This window comes from Python bivittatus, unplaced genomic scaffold (genome assembly GCF_059951505.1).
Source record: "Python bivittatus isolate LINGU-HERP-01145 unplaced genomic scaffold, Pbiv_v1 ctg000010_np1212, whole genome shotgun sequence".
Classification (NCBI taxonomy): domain Eukaryota; kingdom Metazoa; phylum Chordata; class Lepidosauria; order Squamata; family Pythonidae; genus Python; species Python bivittatus.
Window position 1 is genome coordinate 65055 of NW_028277029.1, and position 17636 is coordinate 82690.

A 17636-nucleotide genomic window follows, 5' to 3' on the forward strand; every position below is an offset into this window, starting at 1 on the left:
GAAGCATCCTTGTAGCATCTTAGCTTCCCATGCTTATAAAAGCATCTTAAAATAATTCAGTAAAATCAGGAGAGGCATGGGACCTGGTAGGTACTGGGTGTGCAAGGTGCCCGCAGGCTTGGGTTATAAGTTGCTGTTCTGAGAATCCTTTACTCTTCCCTTTGCCTTCCCTTCCTCCACTTCATAAGCTCTTTGGAGCAAAGATCTGTTTAAGAAACATTCATCCTTTGCACCCTAGGAGTATTTCGTAAATGGCATGGCTTTGTGCCCAGCGTTCAAGAGAATTTAGTAGTTGACTACTTTTATATTTGATAGGTGGCAGTAGACGGCATGTTGCAATATTTAGTTGTAGAATTACAAAGAGATGCCAACAATTATAAATTGTTGGATTTAGAAACTAGATTTCACATTCATTACTGAAATTTCAAAAATTGCAGTGATGAAATATAACACTTGTTAAACAATTGTTTTAACTCCACAATATGTGCAGATTATTCCTTATGAATAGTAACTGGGGGGGGGGGAGAGAGAGGTTTACTATTTAATCTATTTCATATATTAGGCAAAATTGTTTCTCTCTGGTCTGCTTTGTTTCAAATTACTTTTCCTGAAAAGGCCAGAAAAGATCAGTCAGAGGAAAATGACAGAGTTTTGAAGTTTTGAAGCAGCAGAACGCATGGTATGCAGAACAATGAAGTTCTGAACCCTCTGCACATTGTTACAATACTCTCATGTTGGACACTGTTAAGCACCCAGAAAACAAGATCCTATTACTCTAATGCCCCACTAGAAGTGGCAACTTTTCTTACTTACATATATTGTGGAACATCATCTCTATTTTTTCTAGATGTTCAACAAGGACATTTTCTCCTGCAGAATCCAAAGAACGTTGCTCTAAATGTCCACTGCGTACCCTCCTTAGGTTTTGCATTTCACGTTTCACGTGCATCACAAACAAAATGTTCACAACAAAGAGCAGAATAAGCAATGTAGGAAAGACACCTGGCAACTTCCGTCCTAACACCATCGCAGACCTTGTAGCTCCCACCAAGTTATCTTGTCCAGATGATGAGTAGGGGAGGGATTCCACTACTACACTGTAGAGACAGCCCAGTTTCTCCTATGGAAGAAGACTTTTCTGAATAACTAAGAAGCAAGTGGTGGCTGTTTATAGTCCCTAGAAGCAGGGGGCGGAGCTCAGCTCTTTTCCTTACATTTGTGGGGTTAAGAATAACAGTGTCACACAAAAGCAAATGCAACAAAACTTTCCAGCCAACTAAGGACCTGCATTTATTTATCTATTGAATTTATGTAACAACCCATCTCATATACATGACTCTGGGTGGCTCACACAATTAAAATACAGAAACAAAAAACAATTACCAAAACAATTACCACCAGAACCATTAAAAACTATAAACATAACACATGGGAGAGTACAATCAAAATCTTACACACAATGCAACCGCTTCACAGGCCTGATGAATGCCCAGGCCTGATGAATTTTACACAGGCAAATGCTGCAGCAGGAATGCACGTTACGTGCTTTATGTCTGCCCTTAGATTTTTGTAATTCAAAAGTGAATGTTAGAAGCAGATGCGTTCGCAACACTGACTCCTCTGAATCCTAAGACTGACCCCAGTTGCCCAGTGCAATCCACAGTTCAGCCTCCGAGGAGGCGTTCCCTCTAAAATCTTTCTTCCCCAGCCCAGACCTGAGATCACCAAGCCCTTTCTGGAACTTGTGCCAGTGAAGCTGGACGGGAAGAATGTCCTTGGGAACGGCCCCTGGCTAAGCAGCATCTTCCCCTCTGACACTCAGGAGGAAGTTCTGCCCTGCTGCTGCCACCCACATTCTCCCTGCTGAATATGGGCTGCTTCTCCAGGACTGAAACTTCCCATTCTGTTCCTCTCTCTCTTTTCCCTTCCCTGCTATCCTCTTGTAAACTTGCCTCTTCCTCTCTGTCCCAAAGCTGAGATGACTACTTCCTAAGCCACGTTTTCAGGAGGGATTTGTGATCTGAAAGGACAGCTTCAGCCTGTCTCTGACCAAGGTCATCAGCCTGCTGGAGGCATCCCTCTCATAAAGAGCATGTCCAGCTGCATCTACGTAATTACCTTTCTGGAAGATAAGAAGTGTGGCTGATAAGTATTAAAAGAACTGAGAATGTGTAGTGGTGTAGTTATTTGTTGGAGAAAAGAGAAGGATGTGGAATGGCTTGCTGATGGTCTAGAGGAAGAAAAGGAAAAAGGAGTAGAACAGAGAGAAGAAAGAAGAAGACAAGTAGTATGAAGCCCAAATAAGTTTAACACCTGAACGCCCAGGAAATGACCAGAAGGGAAAGCAGAAGATGTGAGACAAGAAGGTATCCAAGGCAAAGAGAGACCTGGCAAAGCTCTCACTGAAACCAGGAGGGGGAGGAGTGTGGCGGGCATGTGCAAGAGGGAGACTCAGGGGGAACAAGACATTGCAAAGGAAAGGTGTGTCTGTGTTGGAGGTTGAAAAGCAATGGTGGGCACCTCAGCAAACTTCACCCCAAGGGGGCCGGGGGGGGGTAGTCTGGGTGAGAAGAAACTTGGAGACAAAAGAGGGCAGTATTTTATTTTCCTGCCCTTTGTCAGAGCCAGTGGAGAATCGTAATGACTACCCAGAGACTTGGGAAGGAAGAAATGCCAAGATGAAGCTAAGAAGAATCTCCAAAGCAGAGGAGACTTCCAGTAACTTTGGAAGATGTATGCAGACTAAGAGAGAGATTGCGAGGGAGAAGACCAGCCACAACTGTCTCGAGGAGAACCATGAGAAACTCCAAGGAAAGCCCAGGAGGATTTAAAAGCAACTGACCTCAGGACCCAGAGGTGCTTGGAAGAAGATGCCACATGCAGCAAATAACTCTGGGGAGGGAGGGGAACAGGAATAAGAGTTAAGAGCAAAGCAGTCAAGCAAGTAGGAAGAGTAATGGCAGTTTTAAGAAGAGATAAATTATACAGGAGGAGTAAGAACATGAGAGATTCAGTAACACACCCAGTTTTTGGAGAGAGTGAGATGGTGTTATGTACACATAGAGATTCAAGGTTAATCATAACTACGGAAATTAAGGTATAATAGGATAGAGAACAACAAACTTCTAGAAATAGAGTTAATGATAAAAATGTAATCATGTAACTTCTAAAAACAGAGTTAATGATAAACACAAATTAGCATCAGGTTTATTCTGTACATATATGTACCATAAAACACTTTTTTCTAAGCCAAATATGTCCCATCTGATTGTCATCATCCCTAAAAAGAACCTACAACATGAGAAATTCATATTGATGTGACAATCAATACTAATTTATCAGGGTCAGGTGCAATGTGGAATTGCCAGAAATCAGTATTCTAGTAATATTCAGGGGATTAAGACGAATGACAGCAGAAAATATTTCAGAGAACAGTAATAATTTAGTCTCTAATTGTAAGTCCAAAATCTACTACTTATAAACTGATGCCTTTTGAACTAATAACATGAAATTTTGTGATCATTATCTAACTAATGAATTTCTACAGTAATTTTAAATATCCATATAATCTGAAAGACAGAGCTGAGGAGGCATAGCATACGTTTAAAGTTACCAGTGTGCATTATTTTGATTGGTTGAGAAAGAGTTGAAATGCAAGGCACATTTCACATGTTTAGATTTTCCTGTCCTGTAAATATATATGGTGGGAGTTGCTAACGAAGTTATATGGGGCATACCAAGTTGATTTCCATGATGTGAAGAATTCTGTCTAGTCATACTTAGTTTCAATCTTCAGGAAGCGTGTTGCTTACTGTAAGTCAGTAAGTCATGCAAGATTTCAAGGTAGTTGGACTGTTGGGAAGCTAGGGCTGAAGCTGATGCTCCTACATGCCATGTCTGTCTGCTGTAAATCCATCCTCATCCATGAGGGTAGACCTGGTGTGAGTCACTGAAGCCTAGGTGGAGGATGATGGTCTTTTCTTCAATACACGAGACATGACCTGTGGTGATAGAGATTTCCATCAACCATTGGTGTGGGCAGACCACTTTCTCATGAGAATATTAACCAATCCCGCCAGACTGCTGAGAGGATAGACTCTTTAAGATGGTCTGCCCCATCTGTGCCTGCTGGACCCAATGGGCTTTCAAAGGCATTTGGGGGTTTCACAACAATCTAGCCATTAGCTCTGTCAGGAGCTCAGAATACCTCTGGAATAGACAAAACGCTTGCTCCTGAGCAGCCTGTTCCAGCTTGCTGATCTGAGGAGCTTTGGAAGAAGATATGAAACAAGGGAAGAGACACCCAGAACAATGTTGCTGGAAGACAAAAATTCACTATGACCACATGGTCATGGGGCTACATCATGGCTGTAAAGGTGACAATAGATCCATACACATCTGCATTTTTATTGCATCTGCATGTTGCTCTCTAGGGCACTTTTTAAAGTGTCCTGGACCCTACCGGGGAAGGGTGGTGCAAAATATATAGGAGAAATTATGACGAATTACCCAGGCATTTTGCAGATGAAATCACTCTCATTTGCTCAGAATTAGAAGCCAACTGGGAGGCATCCAAGAAGATACAGTATTTTACCTTTTCTCAGTCTTGAAACCTGTTTTATTCATCAATTCTATTTGGTCTTGTATCTTCATGTTTTTTGTTAACATCTTTGTCATTTGTTTGTCAACCTTAAATTCTGTGTGTGGCAGAACAGAGACTGACTATCACTAATTGAGAGGGTTTGGGTTGAAGCAGTTGGCTTAACAGTTGCAGTGCTGCTTTTATGATTCCAAGAGTTCCTGTTCATACTAACAATGCCTATAAAAAGTACAATCTGGTTGTTTTGTAGGCATCAGACATTTTAAATGTCCCTCCCACTGTGTTTTGTTCAGAGGGTAAGTTATCTAACAGGTGTCCTCTCATCCTTCTTTAGTATTTAATGCCCTGCAAGTTCTGTTCAGATTCTTCTGCACAGAACCCAAACTCTTTTTCCTCCATCTTTTGATCCAGGTGACATCTTTTGTCAAAGAGATTTGCTAATGTTTCACTCTCCATAACACCTACATTTTCCTAGCTTCTCTGCAACCTTCCTCGTGAATATCCTTTGCGATCACATGAGGACCACAATCCTTGCAGCTTTGATTTCATGCTTAACCTCTAAAACCAAGTATCCATCGTTGGTTCAAAATGTAACTGCTATACTTTCCAGACTTTTGCCCTTAAAAATGGGTCTAATCAAAGCAAGATGTCTGCTGTAAAGTGGTTTTCCTCTGGCAAAGTCGGCTGCTGTTTATTTCAGCCCATTACTTGCTTGGCAGCAATTAACAATGAGGTAAGCTGTCTAAACAGCAAGTGCCAGACAAATAAAAATAAAATAAATGGAATACAAATGAGGTGAACGCTTATGCTGGAGCTGCCTAAAAATACATACTTCCTCTCAGAGGGCAGAGAACTTCCTTGTCACTGTCCCTGCTCTGCTGTCTCCTGCTCTTCTGCCTTTCGGGAGTTTGAGCCCACAGAGCAGGATAAATTCAGATTTTATAAGGCACCAGAAGATGAATGAGGTCACCAGTGTTGGAACGTATCCCTCGATGGATGCAAAGATGATGACAGAGCGTACAAAGGTACCTGTCAAATGCTAATCCTCTGGAGCAAAATAAATACGCTTTTAGACATTAGACAGGAGCTGGCACAGGGTTAGTCTGTCAGGCAACGGTGCATGTCAATCGCACACCCCGTGCCACCTGGCCACTAGTCCTGTATTTCTGCCTGCGTGGAGGATAAGCGCCTTGCCGTGACTGCAACAGTGAGAATACGAGGCGATCCCTCTGCTTCCTACGCCGCCATTGCACGGGCACAACGCACGGTCAGTCCTTTCCATGGGCCTTTCCTCACTTGCACCCAATTGCTTATCATCCTGTTCTGGCAGCATTTTTTTCTCTATTTCTCTGCCTACTCTGGAAGTCCAATTTTTACTCTAGGTCGTTCAGCCAGCAGGGCTGAACACGCTTTAGCTCAGTAAGCCCTCGCTGGTTTCCTGCTAGGCCCAAAGAGGGAAACAGTGGAATGGCGGGGACTGGCCCCACATCTCTTGCTCCCCCGCCAAGCACAGAGGAGCCTGCAGGGCGGCGCTGGTTATCAGGAAAGAAAAGGAAGGGGAATCCTAAGGGTTAGGGTTGTGGCTCCTCGGGGCTAGCTCCTTTAATTCAGCTTGCAATGCTGTGATGAAGTGGGTTTTAGAAGGAGAGGAAACCGAGAGATAAGGGGCAGGACCCAGCACCACACGTTCCTCATTCCACCTGCAGTGCCACGATTGACTTTTTTACTTACTTATTTCATAAATGTATATGGCTGCCCATCTCATACACCTGACCCTGGGCAGCTAACAATTAAAACAAAACAGAACAAAGACACAACCAATGATTAAAAACATAAACAACATAACACAGCATAAAACAGTAGCTGAGAATAATCAAACAGCTCATAGTCAGCATAACCAAACATGACCAGGGACCCCGGCTTGACAGCAAAGCCGGGTCTTTAATGCCCTGCCTAAGGCCGGAGATTCCAAACGATGGGTGCCATGGCAGAAAAGGCCCTCCTCCTGGGTCCCACTAGGTGGCGCTCTCTTACAGGTGGGGCCTGAAGCATGCCTCTCCTGCTGGACAGGTAGGCACCGCTGGAGAGTGACGGTCCCTGAGTAGCCTGGCCCCAAGCCATAAAGGGCTTTAAGGGTCACCACCAGCACCATGAATTTCCATCTGGAAGCTTACCAGAACCAATGCAGCTCATGGAGCAGAGGTGTCACATGTGCTGAGTGATGGCACCCATAACTGCCTGCGCTGCCACATTTTGCACCAGCTGAAGCTTCCAAATACTCTCCAAGGGCAGCCCCACATAGAGTGCACTGCAGTAATCCAATTGGGAGGTGACAATCCAATCAGGATGGTTTTCCTGCCAGTGGAGGGAGAGAGGACAGCAAAGTTGGAAGAATTAACTAGTAGCTTTGCTTATTATCTATGGCACGTGCACCATCAGGGCAGCTCCTTTCAGTAATATGTCAGATCAGATGCAATACAGGCAGGCAGGTGAGGCATCAATCGGGGGTTGCACTTCCCTCGACTGAGCTGGTGTGCAATTCTGGGGTCCTCCTAGACTCACAGCTTCTGCTTGACGAGCAGGTGGCAGCCATGGCTGGGGGGGGGGGAGCTTTACACAGATGCGCAATTGCGCTCTTTCCAGGATCAGGAGGCCTTGCTCATGGTCACTCTGACCTTAGTCACTTCCTGTTTGGATTACTGCAATGCACTTTACATGGGGCTGCCCTTGAAGGCCACGTGGAAGCTACGACTGGTCTAGAACACAGCAGTGCACACAGTATTGGGTGATTCTAGGTTTGCCCACGTTTCACCTCTGTTGAGCAAGCTGCACTGGATCCCAGTTTCCTTCCAGGCACAATTCAAGGTGTTGTTTATCCCCTTTAAGGTCCTACATGGCCCAGGGCTGCCTTTCCCTGAGACTCTGTCCATCCTACCAGATTGGGTAAGGGTGGGCGTGCTCCTGGCACCTTCCCTAAAACCTTGCCATCTAGCGGGATCTCAGAAGCGTGGCTGTCCCTGCCCTATGGAACACCCTCCCACCCGGTTATCCAGCAGGCCCCCAGCCTTTTAGCCTTGCAGAAGGCCGCCAAGGCCTGGCTTTTTACCCAGGCGTTGGAGCGGAGTATATTTGGAATTGGTGTGGGGCACCCTAAGAGGATGACTGAGGCACAGGGTTCTGTCTTGGTTTTATGGTTTCACATTTTATGGTTTTTTTATAGTTCTGGGTTTTATTGTTGTTGTGAGCCACCCAGAATTGTGTTCTAAGATGGACAGCCATATAAAACTTTTAAATGAATAAAAATAAAGAGAGGCGCTGGGCTTGGCTCCTTGAAAAGCAAAGGTGTGAAACCCTCACCCAAGCCTCCTGTGTGGCTGGGCTCATAGAACAAGCTGGCATGCATGTTCTCAGCCTGAAACAGGCCAAGGACAGACATTAAAATATATTAGTGCAAGGTAGGTTCCTACTGGCCATTCTTGTCTATGGACATCATTAAGCCACCAGTTATGAAAAAATGATTTTGGGGAGCCAGTAAGTGTTTTTAGAACTGTTCCAAAATAACTAGCCTGAAAGCAGGGCACAAAAGCAGTGGCTTTCCCTCATTCTACTCTCCCTGCTGACAGAAAACCACCAAGGGATCTTCAGAGGCAGAGCTGTAACAGAAATAAGGTTGACGCATTCATCTGACCTTTTTGGAAAAGCAGCCATCCATAGCCACTGCCCATCTGGGAATCTGGCCCAGTATGGTGATGGATATTGCGACTACTGACGGTTCTATTGGGAAATGCCGAGTTTTAGGAGAAAATAGCAGACAGAATCTCAAATAGTATTAACTAGACAACCTGTGACCTGTTGGGTCATCGTTTCAGAGATATTTCCTTACCAGAATGACCAAGGGCAAAAAAGCACTGGGAGTGGGAGTGACTTGCAGCAGGCTTCTCCACTGACTTTGCTTGTGGGAAGCTGGCAGGGAGCGTCAGAAATCTTCCTTCCTTCCTTCCTTCCTTCCTTCCTTCCTTCCTTCCTTCCTTCCTTCCTTCCTTCCTTCCTTCCATCCATCCATCCATCCATCCATCCATCTATCCCTCCATCCAGGCCTGCACCATTTGCCTTCCCGTCACAAGCCTCAGGAGAGCACCAGTGGAGCCTCCTCCTCCTCCTCCCTCCTCAGTTGACCTGTGGAACTGCCTGCCACTTTGCTGGTGGGGTGGAAGAAAGGAAGCAACAGACCGTGAGGAAAACTGCATCCCCGCTCCCCATTCCAGCATATCCCCAAGGGCCTCCTCCCTCAAGGGAGGAAAAGGGCTCACCAGTTGACCACCAGCGCCCTCCACCTAGCCCTACTTCACTAGCAGGCATCTAAGTTGCTCCCTCATCCTTCCCACAACGCCCACTGCCGTTAAGAGATTTCAAATTTCTGCATTTCCAAAGCAGCCAATCACCACTAGCCCGTTGGGCTTTGCCATCAGCTGATTGGGCACAGGGGACAGAGGGAGGTGGGAAAGAGGTCAGGGATACACCCATGACGATCACGTAACCTGGGCTGACAACAGCAGCACAGCAGCGCTGAAGTGGCCACAAATTTCCCAAATTTCCATCCCACAGGAGTCATTGGTCCCGGATTTTGGACGCATCCTGTAAGTTAGCCCATTTGAGGTACCTTGATTCAAAAATGGTTGCCCTATGACACACCATTTTGCCCAGTTGAAGATTACAGACAGGAGAGTTTTAAGTGATACATTTAAAGAGTCTGATACGTAATTTTCTCTAATAGTAAACAAATGAAAGGCTGTTTATCAGATGGAAGCGGCACAATGATAAAAACTAATGTATGCACAGTAGTTCATAAATTATACAAGAGTCCATAAATTAAGAGAAAAGTTTGAGAACAAATAACATGGAAGGAAGTAAATGAAAATTGGAACAAAGTGCTTCCCCTTCACTTTGTGGTCTGAGCAAACTCAGATCCAATAAAAGAGAATATATGAAGTTCAGGGTTGAATTGTGGAGTCCTTGGTGCTCTCTGAACTTGGTTGTTTGCTTGCAGACATTTCATTACCCGACTAGGTAACACCATCAGCGCTAGTGAGTATGGACTTTGCTCCTTGTTTATATTCGGTAGCTTGCCCTGTCAGTGTTGGTGTGGGTGTGGTTTTCTCCTTGGTAGTTAAGTCTTTCATTTTCTGGAGGCACTGTTGTGGGGCGTTGATAGAATATTTGCTCCCCTCTGTGAGATGTCCAAGCTTTTTTGTAAGTTCTTTCGCTGTGTTGTACGTAGGGGCCCCTGGTGACAATACAATTGGACGAAGAGGTATGTTGGGCTTGTGCATTTTGGGGCATCCATAGAAGTGTGGGCAGATGGGTCCACTGCTTTTCATTCGCCACTGTTCTTTTGTGATTTGACCTTTGTTGGTTGGGTCGTTGAGGGTTCTCTTGATCAGGTTGTCTAGTTTCTGAATTGGGTTGGTGTTTCCTGGGATGTAGGTTTATCTGTCCTCCAGTAATTCTTTGGCATTTTGTACGTATTGTGATCTTTCCATGATAACCGTGGTTCGGCCTTCGTCTGCTGGGAGGATGATGATGGTTTGGTCCTTCTTTAGGTTTTTGAGGACTGCTCTGTCCTCTGTTTTGAGTTGGTTCTGATTCTGTTCTTCTGGTCTGTGGTATGATTGTCTGCCTTATGTTTTCTTGGGTCTCTGTGGCAAGTCCTGTGGACCCCACAGAGTCCATGGGTAGGGCAAGCTACTGAATATAAAACGGTAGCAAACCCCACACTCATCAGCACTGATGATGTTACCTAGTCGGGTAATGAAATGTCTGCAATCAAGCAACCAAGCTCAGAGAGCACCAAGGACTCCAAACTCAGATCTTTCTGCTGCAAGTCATTTTTCTGAGTAGGAATTCTCCTTCCGGGGTTAAAAACTTCCAGGTGAGAGGTTATGGTCAGTTAGTTGTCTCTGCGAGTGGCTCTGCAAGCAGGTACAGCACAGCGGTGGAATTTTCAGCCAGATGGTTCTGGCTGGCAGAAACTTCTCTGGAAGGGGAAATCAGGGGATTAACTGTTTGTGCTCTGGAAGAGCTGCTCCTCATGAGAAAACTGCAGGAATTTAGTTTCTTGTGGTTGTGGGTTGAGCGCTGTGATTTACATGCCCTAAATTGCTGTGCAGCCTTTATGGACATTGGACTGGCAAGAGCCTTACCTTCTTAATCACTTCACAATTTAATTGCTTTACAACCTAAGAGAGATATTCCTAACTGCAGTAAAGATTAAAAAACTCTTGGTGAGTGCCATCCGGATGGGATTCTTTAAGAACCTGTCAGAGCAGGCAAATCAATTTCCTTGTGTGATAAAGTTCCTGCAGTTTTATGGCATTCCATTTGGAAATCCTGAAGCTTAAATGGTTTGCAGTGGTCAACATTCACAGGTTATTTTGTAATGTTCTGGGTCTGTCTAACAGGCTTTGGCAGTTATAATCCCCCCACCCACCCAGTCTACGTTGCTGCCTCATAAAACTTTTTAAGTGAATAGCAAATCCTGTTCTGAATGTTTGAGGCCAGCAAACAAAGAGGACAAGTCAAGCAGGAATCAACAAGTCAGGAGAGAGAGGCACCAGGAAACCAGTCCCAAGAGCAAACAGAGGCCACACCAGGAAGTTCCAAAGCCAAGCGAAGGCAGGACAAAAGCGAGGCCGTGGTAAAGTGGGATAATCCAAAGATTCAGGCATAAAGGATCACCAAGAGTCAGAAGCTGGCAACCAGGTTTTTGATATCAGAAAATGAGCTGAGCTTTCCCGTTCCATGACCGCGGCTGTCTTCTGTGCCTGCTTATAAACAAGCAGCACTTTAACAGCATCATCTTTAAGGTTTTAACAATTCTGCTAGTATTTCATCAACTGCTGCAGCTTTGTTTAGTAGTATTTTCTGAGGCCCTTGAGATTTACTTTTCAGAATGTCTGGCTGTAGGTCAGCGATCAAACCTTTGTATCATTTTGCTCTACTTGAGAGCAGAGGCCTGGTGAAGGATACCAGAAGGGTGCCCAACAGATGGTCCCCGAGGTAAAAAAAAATGGTTGCTGACCTGTGCCTTGCAGTAGGGCAAACAAGGGCAAAGCACTATCAGAGCATTTCAACCTTCCAGGACACTCCGCTACAGATCCCAAATTAGCCATCTTGGAAAAAGGAAACTTTGTCAGCACCAGAGCGTGAGAGATTGCTGAACATCCAAAGGTTTCAGACTACCTCTGAAGGTCTCAACAAGCCTCCTGGATTTTTAACAGATTACAATTGTTAATTGAAATGGTCCTTGTAACCTGTCCCTGTGTAGCCACTGTCTTCCCCTCCCTTCCCTGGACCTCATCCCAGTTTAAACTGATTAAACAATTTAACGAGTTTATCATCTGATAACGTGAGCTGCAGCTCATGAAAGCTTATGCCAGATAACAAAATGTGTTAGTCTGAAGAGATGCCATCAGACTCCTTTTAAACAATATCCAGAGGGAGATTAAGGGCTGGAACTTAAACTGGGCTAAGAGCGGTTATCCCGGCCAGGCAGGCCCACTGGATCAGTTTCTTTCTGGCCTTTCAGCATCATGGTGCGGCGCTGGAGGATGCTCCTGGCTCCCCGCCCAGGGAAACCTTTGTGGCTTGGAAGAACAGCGTAGTGGCGAAAAAAGCAAAGGTTGCGTAATTTCTTCCAGCTTTCCTCAGGGTTGGGGGCTGCTGAACTACCTCAGCTGTAACACATCTTCCTCCCTGGGCCGCACTCCTTAGGCCAAGAGCTCCTCCCCTTCAGACTGCAAGTGCTAAATAACCGCAAGAAGGTAACCATCATGATGGCATCTCATGATCATAAATAAAGCAAAGATGATAGGAAAATGAGATGGATGTGATTTATCTAAGAATTTAACGTGCTTTGTACAGAATTCTTCAGACAAATGAGGCCAAAGTAACTTCAGTCTGAAAGTCTTAGAAATCCATCGTTACATATCGGTGACCGGACTGGCTGGTTTTGCCTCCTCGAGTTCCGTATTCACCCAGAAGGACTGGCGATGGCGACGCAGAACTTCAATTGCCTTCAGTTCCAGAGGAGTTGGGGAAATACCCAAGTCCTCCAACCCAGGAAGATCGGGAAACTTTTTATCAGTGGTGTGGAGCTTTAAGCATATAAGAGAGAAATAAAAATTATATTCCACGTACATTTATGCATTTTAACTCTGCCATAATTAAATAGGGCAATCGTTTCAGCCAAGGCAGATTAGGGGAAAAGGCCACTGGCGTGAGCTGTCTCCCACTCATGCTCTTAAAGAGGGGGCTGATTTTTCACAAATCACAAACTCCCTTCTGCTATTGAAAAGATTCCATATTAATTAGAAAATTGATCATTTTTGTTCTTTGGGGGGGAGTAATGTGTTTTCTTACATTTGAAAGAGTATGATGGGAAGAAAGAAATTATTATCTAGTAAATAATTATAAATTGGATAAAAATGCAACGCTTTACCTTCCAATGCTCACACTAGACCTAATGCATGCAGAATTAATCAGGTACACAGCCACCCATGTGTGCTGTGAAATTAGTCAAGGGCTGTGTGTGGTAAGACTAGGGAATTGAACTGGGCACTAAGTAGGCAAAACATTTAGGGCAAGTTCCTTTATCTTAAGACTTTCATATTTTCCTGTCCCTTGTTCCCTTCCTTAGAAATGTCACCTACAGTATTTCAAAATGGAAGTGATTTATTCCAGTGCAAAACTAGGAATTGCCCCTATCACACTAAGGAACAAGCCATAATAATATTGTGTTCAGTGTTAAAATCAAAATTTCTTTCTGGCCTTTAAAAAAAATGCAAATGCATTCATGTTCTGTATTTTGGTACAACATATTTTGTAACATTGGTTATTGTGTTGTCTTTTTTGCTAATGAAGGTAGGCATATTATAAACAACAAAAATGAAAATGAAAAGTATAAATGATTGCAATTCTGCACTTACCCGATCAATTTTGTCTCTTGTAATCGGCGGCTCAAATGGATTTATCTCAAAAAATCTTGCAATGAAACTGCAATTAAGAGCAACACTGAAATAAATTCAGTTGTTCACGTGAATACACGCAATATCTAAACCAGAATTGCTTTGGTTTCTAATTAATGTTTTCAATATATCATTATCAGTATCAGATTTCTCTGATGACTGAACAGAACATACTTCTTAATCATCGCAACCTAGAAATTTTATTGAGGGAAACAGCACATTGTCTGATTGTAACTGAAGTTTTTAATTTTTTAAAATGCGTTCACCTTTACCCTAAGGACATGCCCTTTATGCTCAGCCTGTAACAGCTTTGGCAGGAAAGGCTGAGAGGAAAAGCAAAGCAGGAGTGAAAACAGCTCCTGGGGTGGAGCTGGAAGGTGGATTTTGCAGATGCCCAGAAGACCGCTTTGCGCTTGTCACAGATGAGCAACCTCTTCTTCCTGAGAAACAATGCATTCTTTTTCTAAATCTTCACGAACTATCTCCTTAATGATCTGTTCCAGCTTTCTGCCTGGTATCCTGTCACAGTGTGCCGGGGTTCTTCTAGAACTGGAAGTGTACTTTGGTTTGCAAGGACGGCAACTGACACAGAGAAACCAAGCCAGTGGAGACTTTTATGCTCTGTTACTATGTACAGTGAAGTTACTGTACAATAGGTATTTACAACAAGATCCTGGCTTTCACCATGTTAGGTTTCCTCCTAAGAGACTATTCCCCTCTACCTTCCGTGCTAACTGCTTCACTTCCTCTCCCTTCACTCTGTTTCCCTCCCGTTTCTAGCCTTATCAAAAGAGAGTGAAAAGGAATCTGCTGGATTTACGGCTAGTGCTCAGCTCTGCTCATCTCCTTTCCTTGGATCCGCTCAGCAGATCACTGTCTGCGTCTCCGTTGGGGGCAGAACCTGTCTGGGTCTTCTGCCCACTCCTTCCCCAGAGACCAGGGCCTCACCAAAGACAGCCAAATCCCTCCTTCTGTCTTGGGTGAAGATGTTGTCTCTCTGGGACTTTATTTTCCTTTCTCCAGGGAAGCCCCTCATGGACTCTTCCTCTCCCCCCACAACCAGGAACTAACAATTGCTCTGCACACTCAAGTAACTCAACTTTTCTCTCCAGCCACTCCATTTTGTACAGTCTCCTCTTTCTGTCTCTAATTTTGGGTTAGAACAGCAGCATGTTCCCCAGCAACTGAGGTGGATGTCTCCCCAGGGCTCTAGTCCCCAGCACCTATATACAGGTAGTCCTTGCTTAACGAGCACAACAGGGACCAGAAAAGTGTTAAGCAGGGTGGCAGTTAAGCGTGACCAGACCCAATTTTATGACCATTTTTATGACACTGGCAAAGTGAATCACTGTGGCTGTAAAGTAAATCATGTGGTCATTAAGCGAATCCAGCTTCCCCATGGATGTCTTCTGCTGGATTTCACTTAACGACGTGATTAACCTAACAACCACTGAGATTCATTTTATGAGCGTTGTAAAAAAGGTTGCAAATCACGATCACGTGACTGGGGGGGGGTGCAATTGTTTGCAACCATCATAAGTGCAAGTGCAGGATGCAAAGCACGCTTTCTGAGGCCATGTAACTTCAAACCATTGTTAAACAAATGATCATTAAGCAAGGACTACCTGTACCAGGCTAGGCCAATGGGAATGCTGTTTCTACATCTCCCACAACAGCCCTAGCTAGCAGCCAGTTAAGCTCACCAGCTGGCCAGAACTGAGCTTCTTCTCCCCTTTTCCCTCTCCATTTGCTGACCCAAGCCAGCACAACTACAGCCCTGCCAGGCCACTAAAAAACATGCTACATATTCATGTTAGTTAACCAATTTATAGTTATCCTAGTGTTCTTTTTTCCTCTTTTTGGAAAAAGGGACCATCTGCCCTTCTCTAGTCCTTTGGCCCATCAGCAAGACCACTGAGGAAGTGTTGTGATCTTGCTCTCTTGGCCAAGCTGGTTTTCCAACAGATGTCTAGCTAAAGTATTTATTATGATGATATTACCACCTTAAATTCTGTAAGTAAAATTATAATGCTACTACAAAACTATAAGTGATAAAATACAGTCCGTAAAATATAATGGAAAATGAGAGCTAAAGTTGTTAAGTGAACTTAGATGTCTAAAACTATGTGTCTGAAGTTCAGTATCACTTTCATTTCAATGCAGACAAAAAAGAAATGTTCCTACAACCAAAGACCAGCCAGTTAAAATGCTTAATGCCAATGCAATAATATAAAAACAGTGGATGACTTATTAAAGGAAACACCTTTGCGATATAAAACCACTCCAAAACAAACAAAATAAGAATTAAAGTGTGAAAAGCTATCTATCAAGCAGCCAGTTCATAACAGTGGCCTAGACTTGTCATACTCCACACACTGTCATAACATTTTGCAACATTATGTGTAATAATTATTTTGTCTGATATTAGTAGAAAAACAGAGAATTCCTCTGACTGGCCAGGAGGATGGAACAAGAAAGGTGTTTTCTATCGTTCTCAATCCACAAGAGCAGATGTGTTCCTTATAACAGATGTTTCAGAATCTACCCTGCAGGACTGTCAACGGAAACACATCAAAGCTAATTTTAGGGAATGCTTTCCTTCATTTGGGAAAGAGAAGGAAGGAGAGACAGCCAGCAGGTTTTCCTCAGATGCATGTAAACCACTCTCTAAATTCCTTCGTTTGCAAGCTGAGTTTTTCATGGTGAGCTCTGTCCTCAACTGGCTGTTTTAGGCATCTTTTGCACTGCACCGCACCCTTAAGTGGCTTGCCTCCTGGGAATAAACTGGTTGCAAATTAAGTCAGCTTAATAAATATTTTTCTGGATTTCATCCCCTTCTTCAGCTTCAGCCACCACAATGGCCCAATGTTCTATCTGACCCCAGATTGGTGGTTCCAGTTTTTCTTTACCCCTCCTCGACTGGGGGAACCAAAAAGAAAAGAAAACAGAGTCTTCTTCTCTCTTGGATTTCTCATGTTTTTTAAAGAATAAGACATGTCCATAATTGTCTTGTACATATGTTTTTGTTAGCCACCCAGAGTCACTTGACAAGATGGATAGCCCTTAGAGACAGCCAGATATATACAGATACAGATACAGAGAGATAGCATTGTCCACCAATGAATTTGCTTTTAAAAAGTCCATTGTCACACTCTTCCACTGTGAACTTGTTTGCCTGCAATGACATGAAGTGCGGCAGGAGAATCTCACGGCACCCTGGATCTGACACATTCAAATGGTCATTGCTCCTACTCAGCCTGGGCCAAGCTGATCATGCAGACCAGCCCTAGGTATCTCTCTGGCTTGCTCACTGCCCTGCTACAGCCTGCCCGCTAAGGGTTATTATGTGGCCTTAAACTCCCAGGATAAAACTCTCCAGAAACATGTAAGGAGCTGAGCACACATGCTTGAGGAAACCCAGCAACAGGAGAAGGAAAAGAGTCAGGCTTGCATTCGGTGTCCTGGGCCACTGAGCTGGTAACACGAGCCACGGGCACTTCTGCAACAAGCTGAGCCAAAAGGCCAAACTAGAGGGAGATCCCAGAAGCCCAAAGGCCAAAGAGGAGCCCAGGAGATGCAACCAAAGCAAGCAGCAGCTGGAAGGGAAGAGCAACCAGCCCCGTTGTGGTTTATGGGCGGGTTTAAATTATTCCAGGGGGAGCCTCTTCTCAGCCCAGAGCAGAGATTTAAGAGATTCTCTCTCAGTAAGGAAAGCTCCTTCTGATACCTTCTTGGCAGACCTATCGCGCTCATCTCCTTGACTCCACTGCAAGTATTTGCCTCTGCATTATGACGAATACGGCCCAGGAGGTCTTCTGTTAGACTGGATTTGGGGACACACCTTGGAGGTGGCTATGATGGTTCTTTCCTGCTTTGGCACATAACTGTCGTCTATGCATGGCCTCAAGATCACCCAACATCGCTGTTCAACTGGCTTGGTGAAGAGAGGAGAACTGATTTTACTGGCCTGATTCAAGGCCTCCTATTAGCAGGGTGCTGGTTTGAAGACAGGA

General features: G+C 44.4%; 2 protein-coding genes across 4 annotated transcripts in view; both read right to left on the reverse strand.

The window, feature by feature from the left end:
• Nucleotides 1-12261, reverse strand: part of GALNT8 (polypeptide N-acetylgalactosaminyltransferase 8) — a 46262-nt gene extending 34001 nt beyond the window's left edge. Inside the window, exon 1 of the mRNA XM_088142763.1 lies at nt 814-12261. Within this exon, the coding sequence (XP_087998889.1) occupies nt 814-1027 (214 nt within the window). The 5' untranslated portion in view covers nt 1028-12261. The remainder of the gene's footprint in view (nt 1-813) is intronic.
• Nucleotides 12262-12475: 214 nt separating this feature from the next.
• The window catches only part of NDUFA9 (NADH:ubiquinone oxidoreductase subunit A9), a 28176-nt gene continuing 23015 nt past the window's right edge, over nt 12476-17636 (reverse strand). For all 3 annotated transcript variants that reach the window (XM_088143424.1, XM_088143459.1, XM_088143481.1), the window contains 2 exons: nt 13585-13651; nt 12476-12753 (listed from right to left, as the gene is read on the reverse strand). In XM_088143424.1, coding sequence (XP_087999550.1) covers nt 12580-12753; nt 13585-13651 — 241 coding nt within the window. In that variant the 3' untranslated portion in view covers nt 12476-12579. The remainder of the gene's footprint in view (nt 12754-13584; nt 13652-17636) is intronic.